The sequence below is a fragment of the Rhopalosiphum maidis genome, chromosome 4 (genome assembly GCF_003676215.2).
Source record: "Rhopalosiphum maidis isolate BTI-1 chromosome 4, ASM367621v3, whole genome shotgun sequence".
Classification (NCBI taxonomy): Eukaryota; Metazoa; Arthropoda; class Insecta; order Hemiptera; family Aphididae; genus Rhopalosiphum; species Rhopalosiphum maidis.
In genome coordinates, this window is record NC_040880.1 from 7,071,577 (window position 1) to 7,090,639 (window position 19,063).

Sequence of the window (19,063 nt, forward strand, 5' to 3'; positions counted from 1 at the left end):
TCAAATTGTTGTGGACATAATCGGCAACATGTTGCATGTGACACATCAAAACCGCGAACGAATTTGTTCGGACGGACGAACCGGCTACCCAGATTGAAATTACTGATATGACTTCTGCTGGTAATTTCGGTCACCTCGCTCGTTTTTGGCGCTAACGCTATGGTGTTGACCAGCAACGGCATAACTATAGTGTTTTCGCCTCCAAAGTGGAAAAAAATTTCGCTCCAGCCACCGTCGCTGCCGAAGTCCAAAACAAAAAATTCACGTATACTGGTCGATATGAGGTGTTGATCGTGTTAACAGGTCTGCGGATATGCCTTATTTATATTTCCTTGATACATTATGTTTAGACAATTTTTCCTAATTTGGAGTTTCGCACCAATCCGAAATAATGATGATGCGGTTTTCGTGTATATTATCTATGCCAATATCATATAGGTAATATAAAAACTACAAGATTAGATTAACTACATATTTAGGTAGATATATACTGTTTATTAGAACAGTGGTTCTTAAACTTTTGTGGAACAAAAAGGCCCCAAATGAAAGACTTATATAAATCGTGGACCCCTAACCAATGTACTTATTTGAATATCTTTTTTTTTTTACAAAATATGTCACGTTATCTGTCCAAGCCAGAACCACCGATAGAGTCCCTTCCCCCCACAAACCCACAATATGAGTATTCTGGATCACAAGGGAGGTCAAGGATCACATTTTAAGAACCATTGAGTTAGAACATTCTTTCCGATCTGGAACAGTAAAAAGTATGTTGGTAATTACTTTATTAAATATAGACACTCGTAAATAGGAATCTTCTATTACCTATCTATGTTTGGTTTTGCAATTATTTTCGCGACACGGACCTTGCAGTAATTGATTTGTCGCGAATTCTTAAGATGGTTCTATCTATTATATTCATAGACCTAAAAATCTTATACGTATAAGGTCTATGTTCAGAAATTATTACTGCAGTCATATTGTTTATTTCCGTAGTGCCGACCGCCAAGACGTCTTCTGAGGTGATCGTTGAGGTGGCCGACAAGGCGGCCGAAATTTCGGCAGACCTTTTTGCCGATTCTTCATCAAGTTGTTGACACTAGAACGGAAACTATTGATGAAAGGCTGCCGCGTTGGCTGTCGTTCACCAAACAATTATTCGAATAATAACAAAACCATTATTTTAGGTAATAATAACTTAAACGTATAGGTTATAAGACTTTTATTAACCTTTAAGAGTTTGTATATGACCTTGTTGAATATAAGAGTCGCACCGTTGTTTCGGATTGGTGCGGAACACCACATCAAGAAAAATGTTCTTAACAGCATGTACCACGGAAATAGAAATAAGACGAATCCGCAGACCTGTTCCACGATCAACAGCGCACTGAACATCAGCCAGTAAGTGAATTTTTTGTTTTGGGCTTCGGCAACGGCGGCGGCGGGAGCAAAATTTTTCCGCTTTGGAGGCCAAAACACTAATGACGCCGTCAATTGTGCGGGGTATATCAACCCTATTGCGTTGCTCAACACCATTGCGTTAGGCCCGAAAACGAACAGAATTACCGAAGTTGACAACAGAAGTCCTATTAGTAATTTAAATCTGGGTACGTTGGTCCGGGTCTCCATCCATCCGAACCAATTCGTCCATGGTTTTGATGTATCATGCAACATTTTGTCGATTATGGCCATCACTAATTTAACTTGTTCGTCTTTAACCATATTGGTATATGCGCCGTGATTAAAATTATAAAATTTATAAGTATTTTTAATAATGTGTTTCGTAATATTATGTCTATTGTCGACAAGTTTACAGATTATTATGGTGAATAGCTTTGTTTTTAGTTAGGTAGGTAGATATGTAATTAATTAATTTAGTATGAGTTTAAAATTTACTTTGAGTAATAGTGAATTTAAAAATGTTTTTTCTGCAAAGCGTATTTTGTTACTATGGTTAAATACTTAAATTGCATTTTAATACTTCATTATACGTAAGTATTTTTTACAGGCCAAATATAAAACTATCGGTTTTTTATTGTCAGTGATGATATATGCCTTTCAAGTTTGATAAAATTGATCTCTTTTTTTATAAATAAGAGCCAAAGAGCTAAATTAAATAATGATTACTGGTTGCTGGTTAGACATATAAAAACCATATTGCTCTAAAATTTCCCTCCGGTATCTTATTAAGTCAACAGTCAACATCGCAATTAATCATTTGAACATTATATTAGGTACTTACCTATATTTCACATTTATAATATACTTATAATTAATAAGTAATAACTAATAATTTCTACGTCTTTTTTTTTGGTATAATTTTAAAATACACCCACGTTATTTATCTATATGACATTATCACGTCATTTAGTATAGATACTTTTCATATAGTAACTAAATCACGACCACTTTCACTTTTAACAATATGTAGACTTGACGTAACAAGATATTAAAACGCAGTAAATATAATTTAACTTAACTTTTAAGGTAGTTATGCATAATAGTTAGAAGATACTTTCGGCAAACTTCTCTACTAACATAATAATATGAATACAATCGATGTGTACGTCACTGTATAAAAGTTTGAGAATGATAATATTATTTTCCTAATATCATCTTTTCACATTTTTTTAAATCAAAATATTTTCATTTGACGATTAGTTATAAAGTAGGTATGTATAGAATACGAAATTTGCAGAGTTGGTCCAGTCACGGCTATAGATAGTTTATCTTTAGCCGTGGGCCGTAGCCCGTGGGTACATGAGTACAGTTGATAATAATAAAACTTATGTTTACTTACCGTAAAGCTATACAAGGCGATAGGTTTCTATGAACCGTATTATTCATTATTTAATCGTAAGTTTTGTTTTTGACTAAATTTTAAATAACACATATAATCACATAATAATATTACGTACTATGTTATGTGTTATTAGTTTATTATTTAATAGGTAGATTTTGGAACTCAAATTAAAATATATATATATGAATATGATATACTGATCTAGGTGTATGACACCCACCAGGAGCGTAATTAAAGGTGTGATGAGAGGAGTAGATCCCTTCCGAGCCTTATTTAACTAATATTTTGCAATATTTATAATTTAGTAATAATCTAACTATAATATTACAATTTAATGTTTTTAATTTAGTATTTTTAATAGAGATCTTATTGGAAATGATAAATTTTACAGTTTTCTACCAAAAATAAAATTATCTTCTCCTCCTTCATGGAAAATTTCTAATTATGCCATTGTATGACTACTGAAACTATGCATGTAACACTAAGTTTTTCCTATATTTGTTTTCATTAATAATTTTTGTTGTGATTGTTATATTTGAAAATTATTAAACTGTATTAAATAACCTTATTTATTATAAGTTTAACTAATATTTAATATAAAATAAAATGTTTTTACGTTGGTACCTGTTACTAAAAAATCTTATATAGGTTATAGGTACCATCTAACTATAATTTATACATATCCAATGATTCCAATAATGCATAGAATATATTATTTGGTTTTTAGTATTTATTAAATTTATATCTAATTTATAATATACATTCATGTTTTGTTCCTTCGTTAGTAAGTATAATTAAATTATAGGTAGGTACACAGATTACGGATAAAATGAATTGCAGTGTAACGTATAATAATATTCGTTTTATTTTTATTTCTTCAGATAAATAATATTTTGAATTTATATAGTAAAAAATAATTTAAACGATTGTCTAAATTTAATATTTCAGTTTTTGTGTTTATACATAGATATAAATATGATAAACTATACATTTCTATTGTATTCGTGTATGACAGTATGACATATTGATACTACAACAACTACATGTATAAAATAATATATTTTTATTTAGTTGTCTTTAAAGAATTTAACGTAGGTATACCTCTAAGTGGAAACAACTGACGCGTCGTTATAGTGAACAGCTTCCTTTATAAAATAATCGTGTGAACCTTCCCTTTTCTACCATGTACAATTTTGCTTGTTTTAGTTAACAGATTGTAATAATATCCATTTTAAAATTTAAAAAAAAGTAAAACATAATACTATACGATAAGAAAAATTTGTATTATTAGATTACTATATTATTTAAAGTACATTGATAAGTATTAATTCGTAGACATTCTATTGAAAGGCAAATGTAAAATTGCTGAAATTGTATATTTTCATAGATAACATTATTATTTATTTCAGATGTTGAATAAAAAACAAATTGAATTTTGTAATGAACGTCATATAGGTATAATGCAGAGCCTTTTAAAATTTTAATTTAATGCCAATGATTTAGATTAAATAAGCTCAAGGGCTCAAAATTGGTTAGGTTTTTTTTCAAAGCATTCAGTGTTTTTGATCCGTACACATGGTACGAGTATATAGCTGTCACATGCTTAAGTCCGCTCTACTTGGCGTTAACATAGAATTTAATTAATCGTCGGTTGAAAATTTAAAACCTGATAAAAATGTATTTTCCTTTGAAGTAGACGGAAAAAATATATATGTATATTTTTGGTTTTAATATTTAATAACAGCATACACTATTACGTACTTATGGTAAATATAGGTGTTACCTACGTGTATTGATTATATTATATACTGTTATACAGCGCGTGTAGGCACAACGGTTTTGTGATTAATATATATATATATATATATATATATATATATTATATATATGTATTAATATTTATTTGTACGATCCTTCGCATTACAATATCAGTTTATCATACACATAATATATATATATACAATATATTATAATTTATAATAATATAATGTACGCTCGTTTGCTGGTGCCACCACCGCGGTAATTTTCGTTATGCACATCCAGCCCAAGGTTAACAATGCCCGGAGTGGCGTCGGCGGCCATAACTGTCCAGAACAAGATGACACAGAATCCGGTTCTGAAAGAAAAAAAAGAGGTGCATGACACACGCACACACACTTACAATGTGGGTGGGTGGGAGGAGAATGAGGGGTACACAATGATAATAATAATAATAATATGTATCGTTGTATATTATGTGTGTGTGTGTGTGTGTGTGTCTGGCAACCTCGCAGCCTTGCAGTCGGTGGCGGAGCAGTACGAAGATGTGGCGGAGGCGAGGAGAACCATTAATCCCATTAATCTCTTGATCTATCGAACGCCGTCGTCGACGTTCTTCCCTCATTGTACATCATATATAATATTATACGCGGCTGCTGCTTTAGCAGTATCGGCCTAGGTATTATAATATATATATATATATATAGCTATATATACTTACAATCGAGTATTATAGGTAAGAAAGGGTACCTATATACATATTATGTTTTATACGCAGAGATCCGCGCGGATGACCATCGGCTTGTCGGGCAGCGTAGCGGTGGTGCAGTTGAGTAGTAGTGGGTGCGATTTTTAACTTCGGTCACCTAGACCTATGAGGAGCTTCATACGTAACACTCATACAGCTAGATAACCAAAGAGAAAAACCAGCAACCCGGTTAGCAGCCACCAATCCTCACGGCTGTCGGCATAAAATGCGGTTAATGTCATGCAAGACATTTGTACAGACGAACCGCGATCTTCGACGCTATAATAATATTATATTATATAGATGACGATCGAGCGTATGGCGACGGATGCGGGTTTTGATATCCGTCCGAGCGTGCCTATACGATATTATAATATATTTATTACTATTATTATTATTACAGTGCTGGTCGTTCCTCTTGGTTTTTCTTCAACCCACTTCGTGTCCGACACCTGCCGATTGCGTATAAGCACCATCAGTCCGACAGCGGTGGTGGACAAGAGCACTCGACGATGCGTTTTACCCCTTCGTAGACGACGATGCATTGACGGCTGTTCAGTCAAGAGTATTATTAAGTATTATCATTGGGTATTATGCACGTTCGGGACCGCAAGCACGCACGTACGCGCGCTCATACACTGGGTACCAACGGTACCGTGGAAATGCGTGTTTCATCTGTAGACTGAATAAACTGACAAAATAAACATTGTAATCACGGTGGATGTACGTAAGGATTTTTGGTTTTGTAATGTACGAAAATCTTTACTCCCTTTCCCCACCTACCGACAGGTCAACGTGACTCGTATTAATATGGATATATAGGTATCACGAATACATCTATTAGCATATTATGTATACGTTGACGAAAATTGTATAATAGTTGAATATTAGATATATTAGATGTACTATGTTATAGTGTCAGAGTATCATAATACCTTTTATTCATATCGTGATTGTTATTTGTGGTAAGAATAAATTCTAAGTTTAATTAGTTGAAACTTTCATATGGAAGTGATAAGTTATAAAATATATATCTATACATACATAATATATTTAAAGACATTATATGTTTCGAAAGTATTAAGTAAAGTTTACAAAATACATGTGTCGTAATATTTTATAAGCTCTTTTAAAACCAAGTAATTAAAATTAGGTATATAATATAAGTTAAATTTGTTTTCTTTGTTTTTATCTACTAAATTTTGATCTTATACAGTTCACAATATGCCAAAGCCATTTTAACCATTAAGTTATCAAAATGTTTTTATCTTAAATGTGATATTATTTTGTATATGATAATTGATAGTATTAAGCGTTGCATATTATATTTATAAATTATAAAAATACATTTATAATATTATTGGATCACATTAACCTGTTATTTAATAGGTATTTAGCTTATATGACACAAAAAAATCTAGAAAAATAATTATAATATTACAATCAATAATAAACTAATTTTAAGATTTACTAAAAAGTTAGTTCACAATTTAACAACTTAGATATGTAGGTAGGCATTATAATATTATATAATATACTATAAAATTACAAAACGAATAATACATCATCATTTCATTAATATGAAAATAATTTACTAGAAAGGTAATTCAACGACCTGTAACGAAACATATTTTCAGTGGTTCATGTTACTACCTATACAATTATTTACAAGCAATTATAGTTTAACCTGTTAGGAAGTATCGAATTGAAATTTTTTAACATTACATTAGAATATCAAAAATGAAGAATACCGTGTAATTTATAGCTTTATAAGTAATCAAAATAACATCTAACTACCTAAGTATTAGTTACCAAAATAACAATTTAAAATAAGTTGTATTAAATGTTTCTAAATTCGTAAACTAATTTTTAACTTTAACTACATATAAATGAAATTAGTACATAATAAAATACAAATAATAACTTGAAAAATGTTGGCATCATAATATATTATAATTCATTTATCTAGCTATTAATTATATATCATATTTATACATGGTAATTAAAAATTTATGTTACAGCCATTTTATCATATAAAAATAAAAATGTTTAATACGAAAGTTTTTTTTATTTAAAAACCTAATGATTAGTAATTTTTATACTTTACCTATTTAATATTTTAAATTTAAATTAATAATATTTTTCATTAAGATATTAGAGAAGTTAATATTGCGTTAATTTGTTATATCTGATAATACATTATTATCGGTATTACTATTGACCACTATGACTAACGTATCTACTATGTTACCAAATTTTTTGAACATAAAAATTTTACAATATTTATTATTTTTAACTATAAGTTTATCATTTTGATATCTATATCTAATAGTTGGTGAATACTGAATAGATATTTTAGAAAGTGAACTATTGACATTATAATAACGCGTTTCATCGTTATGTAAAACGATTAACATTACATAATTGCAATATTTTTTGTATATTCAAAAGTGAACAAAATGCTCAGAAATAGAAAAAAATTAAGTCTTCGATACTGTTAACAATTCAGGAGTAGAAATTCAAAAACATAACCTCAAAGTGTAAAGATTAATTTTAGTTTTAATTCAAAGTATATGGGAATTATAAAACCGTTTAACTATAATAGTAGTACAATACAATAAAATTACAAGTTATAACATATAATGTTGGCTAAGAAATAGCTAAGGAAGTGTTTATAATACATGTTTTAATGATAATATTTTTACAATAAATTGCAGATATTACCTGTTTTCGGGCGGTGAGCCAATATCGTATATTTTCGTAAAACATTTTTCGGGAAATAAAATATCAAGCACGAACCATTTTTGAACCTACAAACAGTAAGAAAAAAAGAAAACTGTTATTATAAAATGTTCAGCAGAAAATGTTAGGGCTAAAAGAAGACGACTGACACCAAACTGTTGACTAATGGGCAACCTGTAGGTGTAAGGTCCAGCGATCTGTGCACACACAACCGGTTCATATTTAACGAACAGGTACTGGTTTTCATCCCACCAGTCGCGCATACACATAATATAGATACTCACACACACAAAAAAAACACCAATACGCACAAGGCACAAGCACACACACGCACATAACATACCTTTTGTTAGCCCATCTCCTAATCTATACGAAAGCCGTGTGCATACGCGTCTGTTTTTTTTTATTTTTTTTTATTCCTATTCAATTTAGCGAACTAAGGTATAACACAATATATACCTCGGTCTAGCTTATAATAAATTCCAAACATGTACGCGTACATAAAGTGTTTAATACGATTGTGATAATGGGTGATTACTGTTTGCGTAAAAGAATTTTTTTTTATTATTAAAGTCTTAAATATAATCACGATATTCACAGAGCAATTTTCTTCTTTAAACAAATAGAAGAATATTAATTATTTATTTCACATCAACATTTTGATATACATATCACTATTTCTGATAAATAAAAACGTATTTATATGATTTATTTTTTATATGATTATTTAAAATCAATTTTAATCGTGTATTGCATTTTGTTAGAGTTGAACTGGAATAATGTTATAGGCACTTGATTTACTTTATTATTAAAATAATTAGTATGGAGTACGATTCCTATAACTAGTAAACTTTTAATAGTTTAAGTGGATGTAAAAACTAGTATTCAACATAGATGGTGATAAGAGTGTGTTTAACACCTTCAAATAATTTCTAATAAATAAAATATATAATTTTTATTTGTTATTATGCATATTATCTGCAATTAATAATAATTATTATAAATATTTAAATAAATCAAAGCAGCGCACCCTGCATATTTCATGAGTTGAACTTAATTTTCACAAAAGCATCACAAATACTATAAAATAGCTTAAAATTAGTCCTTATATTAAATTATTAATTTTTAAATTTATATCATTCAGAGAAAATGCTAATATAAATATATTACGAATATTTAAAATATCAATACAGTTATTCATTTTTAAATAACGAAAAAAATATCAATACAATTGTTATCCAATAGGTAGCTAGTTAATGTATAATCAACTATTTCAAAAAATTATTTTTACATTTTATCCTCCAAAAATTTCAATAAGATTCAATTTATTATCAGAAATAGCACTCAAAGTTGAAGATTAAAGCAATTTTACTGTTCATATAAAGATGACGTCAAACACACACACACACACACACACACATACACAAAAACACTCATCATTATAAAACCAATACAATATCGTTCATCGCTCTATGATTACAATCTAAAATATGGAATTTGGTACGAGTGAAGTACGTATAAATATTTTCTAACGAGTAAAGAACCATTTTTCATATTCATACCATATTTAAGAATATGTTTGGTTTGTATATGTGAAATAAATTAACTATACATTTAATAAATAATTATAAATTTATATTAGTATACTATGTCTATACCTACTGATAAATTATAATGCTTAAACTATTTTACTATTTAAACAGATTTACTTAAACAGTAAACATTAACCATCATGAATATTAAATTTTAATTTATTGAAAAACGTTTAACAGTAAATGATGTTGAAGCATAAAGTATTAAGAATTTAATGTATTATAACAACATATATAGGTTATTAAATTGTAATTTATATAATTTAAAAACCAGTCATGTCATTTTGCTGAATAATAAGCGTCGAAGATGTGCTAAATTTGGATTGAATGATAAATTATTGTTTATGAAATACGATTCTGAGTGGTTGACAGATTGTCAACCTACATGTCTAAGTGATAAATATTTTATACATTTATATTGTTAAAATGGACAATTAATTTTCAATTAATAAAACAGTATTTTGAACTAATTGTTGCCAAAATCATCGCATATATTATAGAATGCTATTTCATAATATGTTCATAATACTGTTATTAATATTTAACTTAATGTCAATAACAATGAATTTTAGAAGAGTGTGAATAACCTAGGTTAGTGGTATAAACACTTAAAAAGTTAATCTAGTTAAAAGCTTTAAAAATGTCATTAGGTAATGTGTATATTGTGTAGTAAATTATAATATACTTAGATAATGGTGAAAAATTTCATGCCCTATGAATAGTATTTTTTTAATTATAATTTAGGACAAAATAACTAATTTTGTATATTTTGTATTTAAATATCCGATTTCGTAAAAAATATATCGTTTAAATTTTGGTAATTTTGACAAATTGTGTCAACATTTGAAGTTCAGTAGTGGCATTTATTAACCTATTATCTAACCAAGATACTTAAACATTTAGGTGTAATGCTTAAACAGAATACTCACGTTTTAGGAACATTTAGTTAAGACATCAGAAAAAATGATGATCAGCCATTATATAGTCTCTAAGTTGAGTGGTACATTACGGAGAGCTGACACAATAATGCTGTATGCAAAGTACGCTGACACTGATGTATTTAGCAGTAGAATACTTAGCGTACCTATCTAGATCAATAGTGCTCACACTAAAAGTAACTAGATAGCTAGTTGAACTCGGTTATATGAGGATTATAGGGGGAATATTAAAATCGACCCCTTCGAAATGGCTACCAGTATTAAGCAATATTCCAAAGATTCAAAGAAAACAGGTTTTCATTCGATAATGAACAAAGATAACTGAAAATCTCAATTTGCTAATACATACTGAATTAGGGACAAGTAATGGGAGATACAGATTTAAGTCGCGTAAGTCACCATTGATAACCTCAAATGAGGTATGCCCATTGAACAGCGAAGGAAATACTAAATGGCACTAGGAATGGATACAGGTTAGGTTATATTAAATTTATTTTGTTATTTTTAAATGGCTATAAGTAAAACTTTGTTACATTAATTTTCAACATTTTTTTCATAGAATGTACTTTTTATTAACATTTGTATAAAAAAGTAATTAATTAAAAAATTTCAAATGCTTAAAAATAGTTTACAATTTTGAAAATATCATTATATTTATAAGTTATTTTAAATATTTTAGGTAGAAACATAATAGTGGAAATTGTCTAGTTTCTATGATTAATAGTTATGTTTTGAATCAACAAGAACCGTTAGAGGAAAAATCGTTATTTTATTTATGAAAATCCAATATTGAAATTTCAGTTTCAATCGATCATAAAAAATGTATGTGCCCTTACGTTGAACATTTTTTTAATTTCCAGTCAAAACAGCTTTTGAAAAATCTTGTTTTACATATTCAACCATTAGTAGTAAAAGTTAAATATTTTTTAAAATTTTACTACTAATAATTCATAAATATTTTCGTAATTTTTATTAATTTCTCAATGATTTGAGTATTAAACGCTTATAAAATAATAAATATACTCGTATTATGTTTGTTTTATATAAATTAGATTAGATAATAACTACATTTTCGCTTTTTTTGCACATAATCTAACATTTTATATGCATAAAAATATATCATACATAAATTGAAAATATAAACAAAATTGAACATTTAAAATATTTAAAAGCTCATAAAATGAATCAAAATACATTTGAAATCATGTTATGTCAAATAAATTCTAATAACAATATTTGATGAAAAATTAAATGTTTCACGGTTATGCAGTTTTAATTATAACTAAAAAAACAAGATAAATTTTATCGAATTTTGGTTTTGCATGAATATTTTTTTTCATGTTTACTAATTATTTTGAATAGTCTTAGACATTTTGTACCTACCCAACTACTAAATACATTCAATTTGCTACCCTACACCATCATCGAAGCATTTTTCTACTGTACAGATAAAAAAAAAATCACTTCATTATTAGATAACCAAAATATTCATTACTCAACTTAGAGTCTAAAATAGTTATTATCATTACATTCATATCCATATGTTTAATATTAAGTTTAATTATTGTGTTTTAGTTAGACAAATTATTTATATTTACTTATTTTACAGATTTAATATACACTTTTCAAAACTTATTATTTTTTCAAAGCTTAATTGTTTTATTTCGATAAATTAATATAGGTACCTGGTACCTAAGTACCTAAAGGCTTTCTATAATATGTTTAGCACTAATGGTTATTTTGGAGTTGGAATACATTCACTTGTTTGATGATATAATTTAACGATAGTAATAAGTACTGGGCGTTTAGAATTGTATATTACATAAATATAGTGGAAATAAAATACTTGATGTTAAAAATATCTAATGGTTTTTATTTTATGAAATTATAATCATTCTAAATACATGTGCATACCTATTACGTTTTAGATTAAAGAAATGTCTGTACCCTTTTGCCGGTTTAACCAAATTAAAATTCAATATTATATAAGGATTCAATTAAGATGAATATATTATTAAATTATCAGGGCTTGTATGTATTATTTTATTTAATCATTTGAGCATAAGATATGGGTAAGGTAGGTATTTCAAAACAATTGGTCACCGGATGGTCATTGATTTTTATAATGAAATTTGATCGTGTCATGTCGATAATCTTTTCCGTGATTAATAATATAAAAATTTTATATTAAAATATGTATTATACTATTATGTAGTAACATAGTATTAAAATATTAAGTATAAAAATAATTTAACTTGGTAAATAAGAAAAAAAATTTTAGTTATATTCATAAGACATAACCATCAGTATTACCTATATGTATTTATATGTAATTTAAAAAAACCAATAGTTATTAATAATTTTTACTGATGATATTAATGATACATATTCTATATTTAATTAGTTATTTTACAGATTTTACAAAATCGTATACTTAGAAGCTGTTAACTTCTATGATGTACATATATATAATAAAAAATGCTATCTACAAATCTATTCGGAATACAGAAACTCAAAAATAATTAAAATTTAATAAAATTATTATAAAAATGTATGCTATTGTATAAATGCATAAAATATAAAATTTAATTATTTTAATATTTCATGTAAAACTATTGTGATAGAAAAGTTGTAAAGGCCTCTAAGGTGGTTACAAAAACAACAAAATAATTATTAAACTATAATGAAGGATATCTGAATATTAATTATATGATAATATTTCTACAAAGTTAAGTATATTTAAGTATACTTACTATACATCTATTAAAAATAATTCAAATATTTAAATAAATAAGTAAATAGGTAAAATATAATATTAAGAGTGTGGTGGATAACACGAGTATATGTATTCTTATAATGCAATATTATAATAATATATGTTATAGAGGTACATATTATAAAGAAAAATTTAAATTGTATACAACGTTCTACGTTTCACGTTTAATTTTTTTTTTTTTGTATAAAAATTTGTTTCAATATCAAGATATATTATGGTATGGATATTTGAATAATGTTGTGATATAATATGTGGTCTATTGGTCTGTTTAGGCTGTTATATAAATCATTAAATTTATGTGAAAGTCATGTGATATGTAAGTTTTTTAATAATAAAAACGATTATAAAAGCTATGGAAATAGTCTGCAAATATAAATTTTACATAATATTATCATACTGCCTACTGGTAATATCTTAAATTAACATTAAATGAAAAATGATTTTTTCATTTTAGTCGGTAGATTACAGTTGTCAATTTGAAAAATATTTAAACTGCTTACTTATTTGGGCTATTCATATTTTATGGATCGTTAAATACTTAAATATGTGTTGTACATAAAATAAAAAATAGAATGAGAGTGGGTGAGAGAGAAACAACATATCAGACCCACACGAAGAAAGCAGTTGCGAATATATATTTTTTTCTTTTCGTAAATTCTCTATGTAGAACCTGTTCTTTTGTCTCGTCGTAAAAATCTCGAATTCGAGACAATACGAATAGCAAATGAAAAGAAGGAATATATGTGGTTGTATATCGATCAGTGGTTTTCAACAGTTGATTCTTGTATTTATAATATAGAATGAAAATGTTTCTATACTTACATATCCCGGTATCTATGTTGAATTCAAAGTGGTTATTATGCGTTTGATTTATGATTTATTTCTTATTATTCATTTCAATTAATCGTATTCATATTATTTATATTATAAAATACTTAAATCCACCAATAAGTTTAAGTATTTATGTTTGTACCATAAATTAACACAATTAATTAAATGATACAATTGAGATGTATATACTTATTAGTTTTATTAATTACATTTTACGTAAAATATGAAGCATTTACTGATTTTATTAAAAAAACAAAATCAGTACTTTTATGCATATATTTGTATATTGGGTATAGTCTTACGTCTTATAGATGTATAGGTACATAAATAATTTCTCAAATTTAAAATAGGAGAATTTTAAAATGTATACAAATAAAAGATTATAGACGTATGTACTTAAAGTTTCTAGTAAAAAAGTAATGCATGTTATATGCATTCTAAACACATATTTGTAAACATTTTCACCAACAATTTACCAAGGTCGGAATATTAACTAATCATTCTTAAACAAATAGGTAAATATTACTAAATTAAGTTAGTAAAATAAATTCACAACAAATAAAAATTCATATATATCGTATACAAATTTTATATCCAGATGTAAAACCAATAAGTATTATTAAGAGTATGTAAACACAATGTATGTTATCTATGTATGCAGTCCACTCGTAATATAAAGACAAACGGTATTCAAGTAAATTATTTTTTTTTATGTTTTGTGTATCTTTTTACATTTTTGAGGATATAAAGTATCAGTTAGTTCAAATGTTGTCTTAAAATAATTTAATATCCAATTAAATTTACTTATTTTATTTTTATTTTTTTTAAGTCAAATAATAATAAAATCTTTATGTCAAACCTGCAAAAATATTAAATTTTTGTAATGTTACTTTAATAGTTCAATATTATTCAAAAATGATAAAAACGATTGTATGTGAATGCATTTTATTTATATAACGCGTCTGTCTGAGAGTAAAACAAATATTGCACTGACATTCTCTTAATAATATAATATTGTATATTTAGTTATTGAGCGAATGGGGAATGGCACGAAGGGTGAAGGAAAAGAAGAAGATGTGTATAATAGTTACTATTACTTATTGATATTATTTTTTAACAGTGTATATTATTATGAATAATTATTGTAGTTTTGTTTAATTCGAAAATTATATGGTTTAAACAATAAACGATTTAATTTGGCACCCGGCACTGACTCTTCGTAAGCGGATGCTGTGCAACTAACCAACGCTCTGTAACAAATAACAATAATAATTATTATAGGAGTCCTTGAGTACTATATTATACATCTATTAAATTATTGTGCAGTATACACGATTCGACAGTTTTTTTTCTCTCTTTCTTTCTTTCTTTATACTTATAAAGGTCTTCGACTTCAGACCAATAAATCTTGAACCGGATATATTTTTTTGCCGTCCAATGTCGTTTTTTACCGAATTGATCGTTAATTAATGGAAACCAAATTGAAACGAGATGTATATCGGGAAAATTCAAATACTTCAAACAATCAAGGGTAACAACAGATATTATAGTACATAACTATGCAGCTTTATTAGATGCACAATAGCTATGATAAAAATTATGAATTTTCACTATCTGCCTATAATATATACTCATTTCTATACATTTTGTTTTTAAAATGTAATAAAATCTGACATGAGTTGTTATTGAATTCTAGATTTCTATTTTCTACAAATATTAATTGTAATTTTATAGATTCCAGTATACTCTAATGCCGTTGTATCAAATATCTATTCAAATGTTGTGATTCATGAAAATCAATTGGCAATTGTACTATTATCCTTCTAGAAATAATATTAAAGTGAAAAACTACACAAATAATTTAGAGAAACGCTCATGTAGACATGTAGTTGTATAATGATAAGAAAAGTAATAGGTAATAGGTACAAGTAGTAGGTTTCTATGGATAATATTATATGTATTATATAGGTTACTGTGTAAAGTCAACAAAAATACTTAGCACTTCTATTTCTCGTGTTGGCCAAAAATGTAATTTTAGGTTAAAATAAAATTATGAAAAAAAAAAAAATAAATAAATGTTAGAACAGGCTATTTGGAATGTTTTTCATAGTCGAAACAATATAACCAGTATTCTATGCTATGTTGTATATCTACTTATATGCAGTATAGCCGTATATTAGTATACTAAAAATAGTATTTCATATAAAAAAACTAGCGAAATGTGATAAATTAAAACTCAAAAAAAATATAGATTTTATTTTGTTAAAATACGTAATTTAATACTAAGAATACATAGTTTTCTATACTTATAAATTATAATTTCTATAACAAACTAATATTACTAACTTAGCAATTTATAATAATTATTAAAAATGGAACCAAAAAAATATTATATTATACAATACGACTGATTGTGTTTTAAATTATAATATTGTTTTCCCAGAGAACATAGGACTAAATAATATGATGTCAGTATAAAATATGTAGTCTCCATTAGATTTTTGTTTTTCGTTCCGCATAAACATAACATTAGGTACGTTATGTACTCCAAGCACGTATTTTTATTTAGAATAAAGAATAAAAAATAATGTACTATAAATGGTAAATAAATATAGTTAGACTAAAATCTATATTATATATCATCATTTATTGTTTACACAAAAGGTAATAATATATAGTAAGGAATGTGATGTACAGTTTAACAATTAAAAACAACTGATAATAATAGAGTTTTTATGTGGACGTTATCCCCCGCATGTGTTGTCTCTGTCTTACCAACGTAAATAATAGTAAATTTACGTTCAGCAGAACACATTTTATGTTGTTAGCTTTAATATTGGAGTCCATTTACTTACTATCAAACTTAAAGGTAAGAATAATATTTAGGACATTGCATATTATATAATATGCTTTTATTGTTTTTATAATTTACTGTGAGTCATAGTTATGTAAAATATTACAACTTTAAAATGTCCATAACTCACTTTAAAATGGTAATATTAATAAAAATAAATGACATGTAGTCCTAGATAATATTCTTAGCTTTAAGTTTAATAATAGATAAATCGACTCCAATATTAAAGTTAACAACATAAAATGTGTTTTGCTGAACGTAAATTTGCTATGATGTACGTTAGTAAGGCAGAGACAATACATGCGAGTACAACGTCCTTTTACTATTTTTTTTTAAAATATTAATTAATTAATTTATACATGCCTAAGTAGTTACATTTCATGATTAATAGTCGTTACCTACTCAATTAATATTCGATATCTCCAAACATTAATCATTTGCAAAATTGACTATATTTTTGTTACAATTTGGTACCTAAGTTAAAATCATACGAAATAATTACAATAACCTAAGTTATAAAACGAGAATTTTAATTTTCGATACGTTATGTTAAATTGATATAAGTACTACTGAGACGTTATACTAAGTTTTATGCATCAATAACAGCGAAATAATTGTTTTACTTATTCGGACATCCATCATCCATGTCGTTAATGTGTGCTTACAGGTAGTTTTAAATACGATTTGTAATATGCCCGTACACACGTATTTTTATTAACGATTAGCGTGAGATCGATTGGACGACCGCATTGTCCGTGATGATGACGTATAATAATAACCCTGTGCTGCGCGCAGTAGCGTTTAATTTTTGGATGAATAACGCGTTCACACACTATATACACCATTACAATAATATAAAGGTGTACCCACGTAATAGTATAATATACTATTATGTAATGCGTTACTAGTTATACGTATTAGTATGTCTATATTTCACCGGTATAAGTTAATTTTTATATTGTTCGCCAGAGGGTAATTATAATATAATAATATCTCGTTGGGTACCCCCGCGTTGCAGTGGCTCTGATATCGCTGGTATCTGGAGAAACAGTGGTGATTTTATAGCTCAAGGTCGTCGGATATAATAAAATAATATAAGCACCCATTATAATATTATACCCGCCATTATAGGTACATAATATTGTACCCGTACACATTCTCTAGAGTTTAAGTCTCCGCTCTCCGCGCACTAAACGTCTTATTCGTATCCGCCGATCGCGTCACCGGAGCTATATAGTCGAGACTCGCGCCGCCGCCGCGATCTCATCCCACCCCGCGCCGATCGGTTCACAGCGGTTCATTACCGTTGATCATACCGGCGGCGGCGGCGGTGGCGGCTGTACCGCGTTTGGGAACCACTGGACGCTCGTGTAAAAATAGAATCCACCGTCTAAACCGGAGCAACTGCCGCCGTCATCGTCATCGTCATCGTCGTCGTCGGCTGCGGATGCTGAACACAACTCGCCCGTGAGCTAGTCCACGGACGCGGGGGACCGCCGAGACCCGGGGTGTCCGTCTGCGCATACGAAAACAGGTTTGACCGGCTAAACGTCGCCACCGCCCGCACCAGACTCACCCAAGTCTACGACCGCCGTAACGGAAATTTTATAATATTTTTCGGGCTACACGACGCCGCCGCCGCCGCCGCCGCCGCCGCCGTCACGTTGACTTGTCTTTTTTCTAACTAGGATTTCTGTACGTTAAATCTAGTGTCGTACTGTCGTCCGGTGTGCAGACGAAGATTCTCGAGAGCGCACGCGGCCAAGTACAATTGTTTAACATTATCTCCCGTTCGGTACGTCCATGAAAAGTCGTATACTTACAATAATGTAATTAGGTTTCCATAGGATCTACAAAAGGAAAACACTTGTCACACTTCGTACGGGACACGCTATCACAACTCTTATAAATATTTGTAAAATAAGTGTACCACGCCATTATAGGAAGTTATGAGGTACTCTATGTTTCCGTTGAACAAATGTCTTTTAAATTTAGTATTTCCAAACATACGAGGCCTTAAA

At 28.2% G+C, this 19,063-nt stretch overlaps 1 protein-coding gene across 1 annotated transcript; it reads right to left on the reverse strand.

The window, feature by feature from the left end:
- Positions 1 to 704: 704 nt before the first annotated feature.
- Positions 705 to 1,722, reverse strand: LOC113548068 (receptor expression-enhancing protein 5-like). The gene is made up of 2 exons (XM_026948732.1): positions 1,231 to 1,722; positions 705 to 752 (listed from the first exon to the last, which is right to left on the reverse strand). The coding sequence occupies exons 1-2, from the start codon at positions 1,720 to 1,722 to the stop codon at positions 705 to 707; spliced, it is 540 nt and encodes a 179-aa protein (XP_026804533.1).
- Positions 1,723 to 19,063: the final 17,341 nt, after the last annotated feature.

Coding starts and splice junctions, on each gene's coding strand:
- LOC113548068 (XM_026948732.1), bottom strand. CDS start 1,722: ATGGTTAAAGACGAACAAGTTAAATTAGTGATGGCCATAATCGACAAA. Junction 753..1,230: donor TCATATACAAACTCTTAAAG/GTTAATAAAAGT, acceptor TTACTGTTCCAG/ATCGGAAAGAATGTTCTAAC.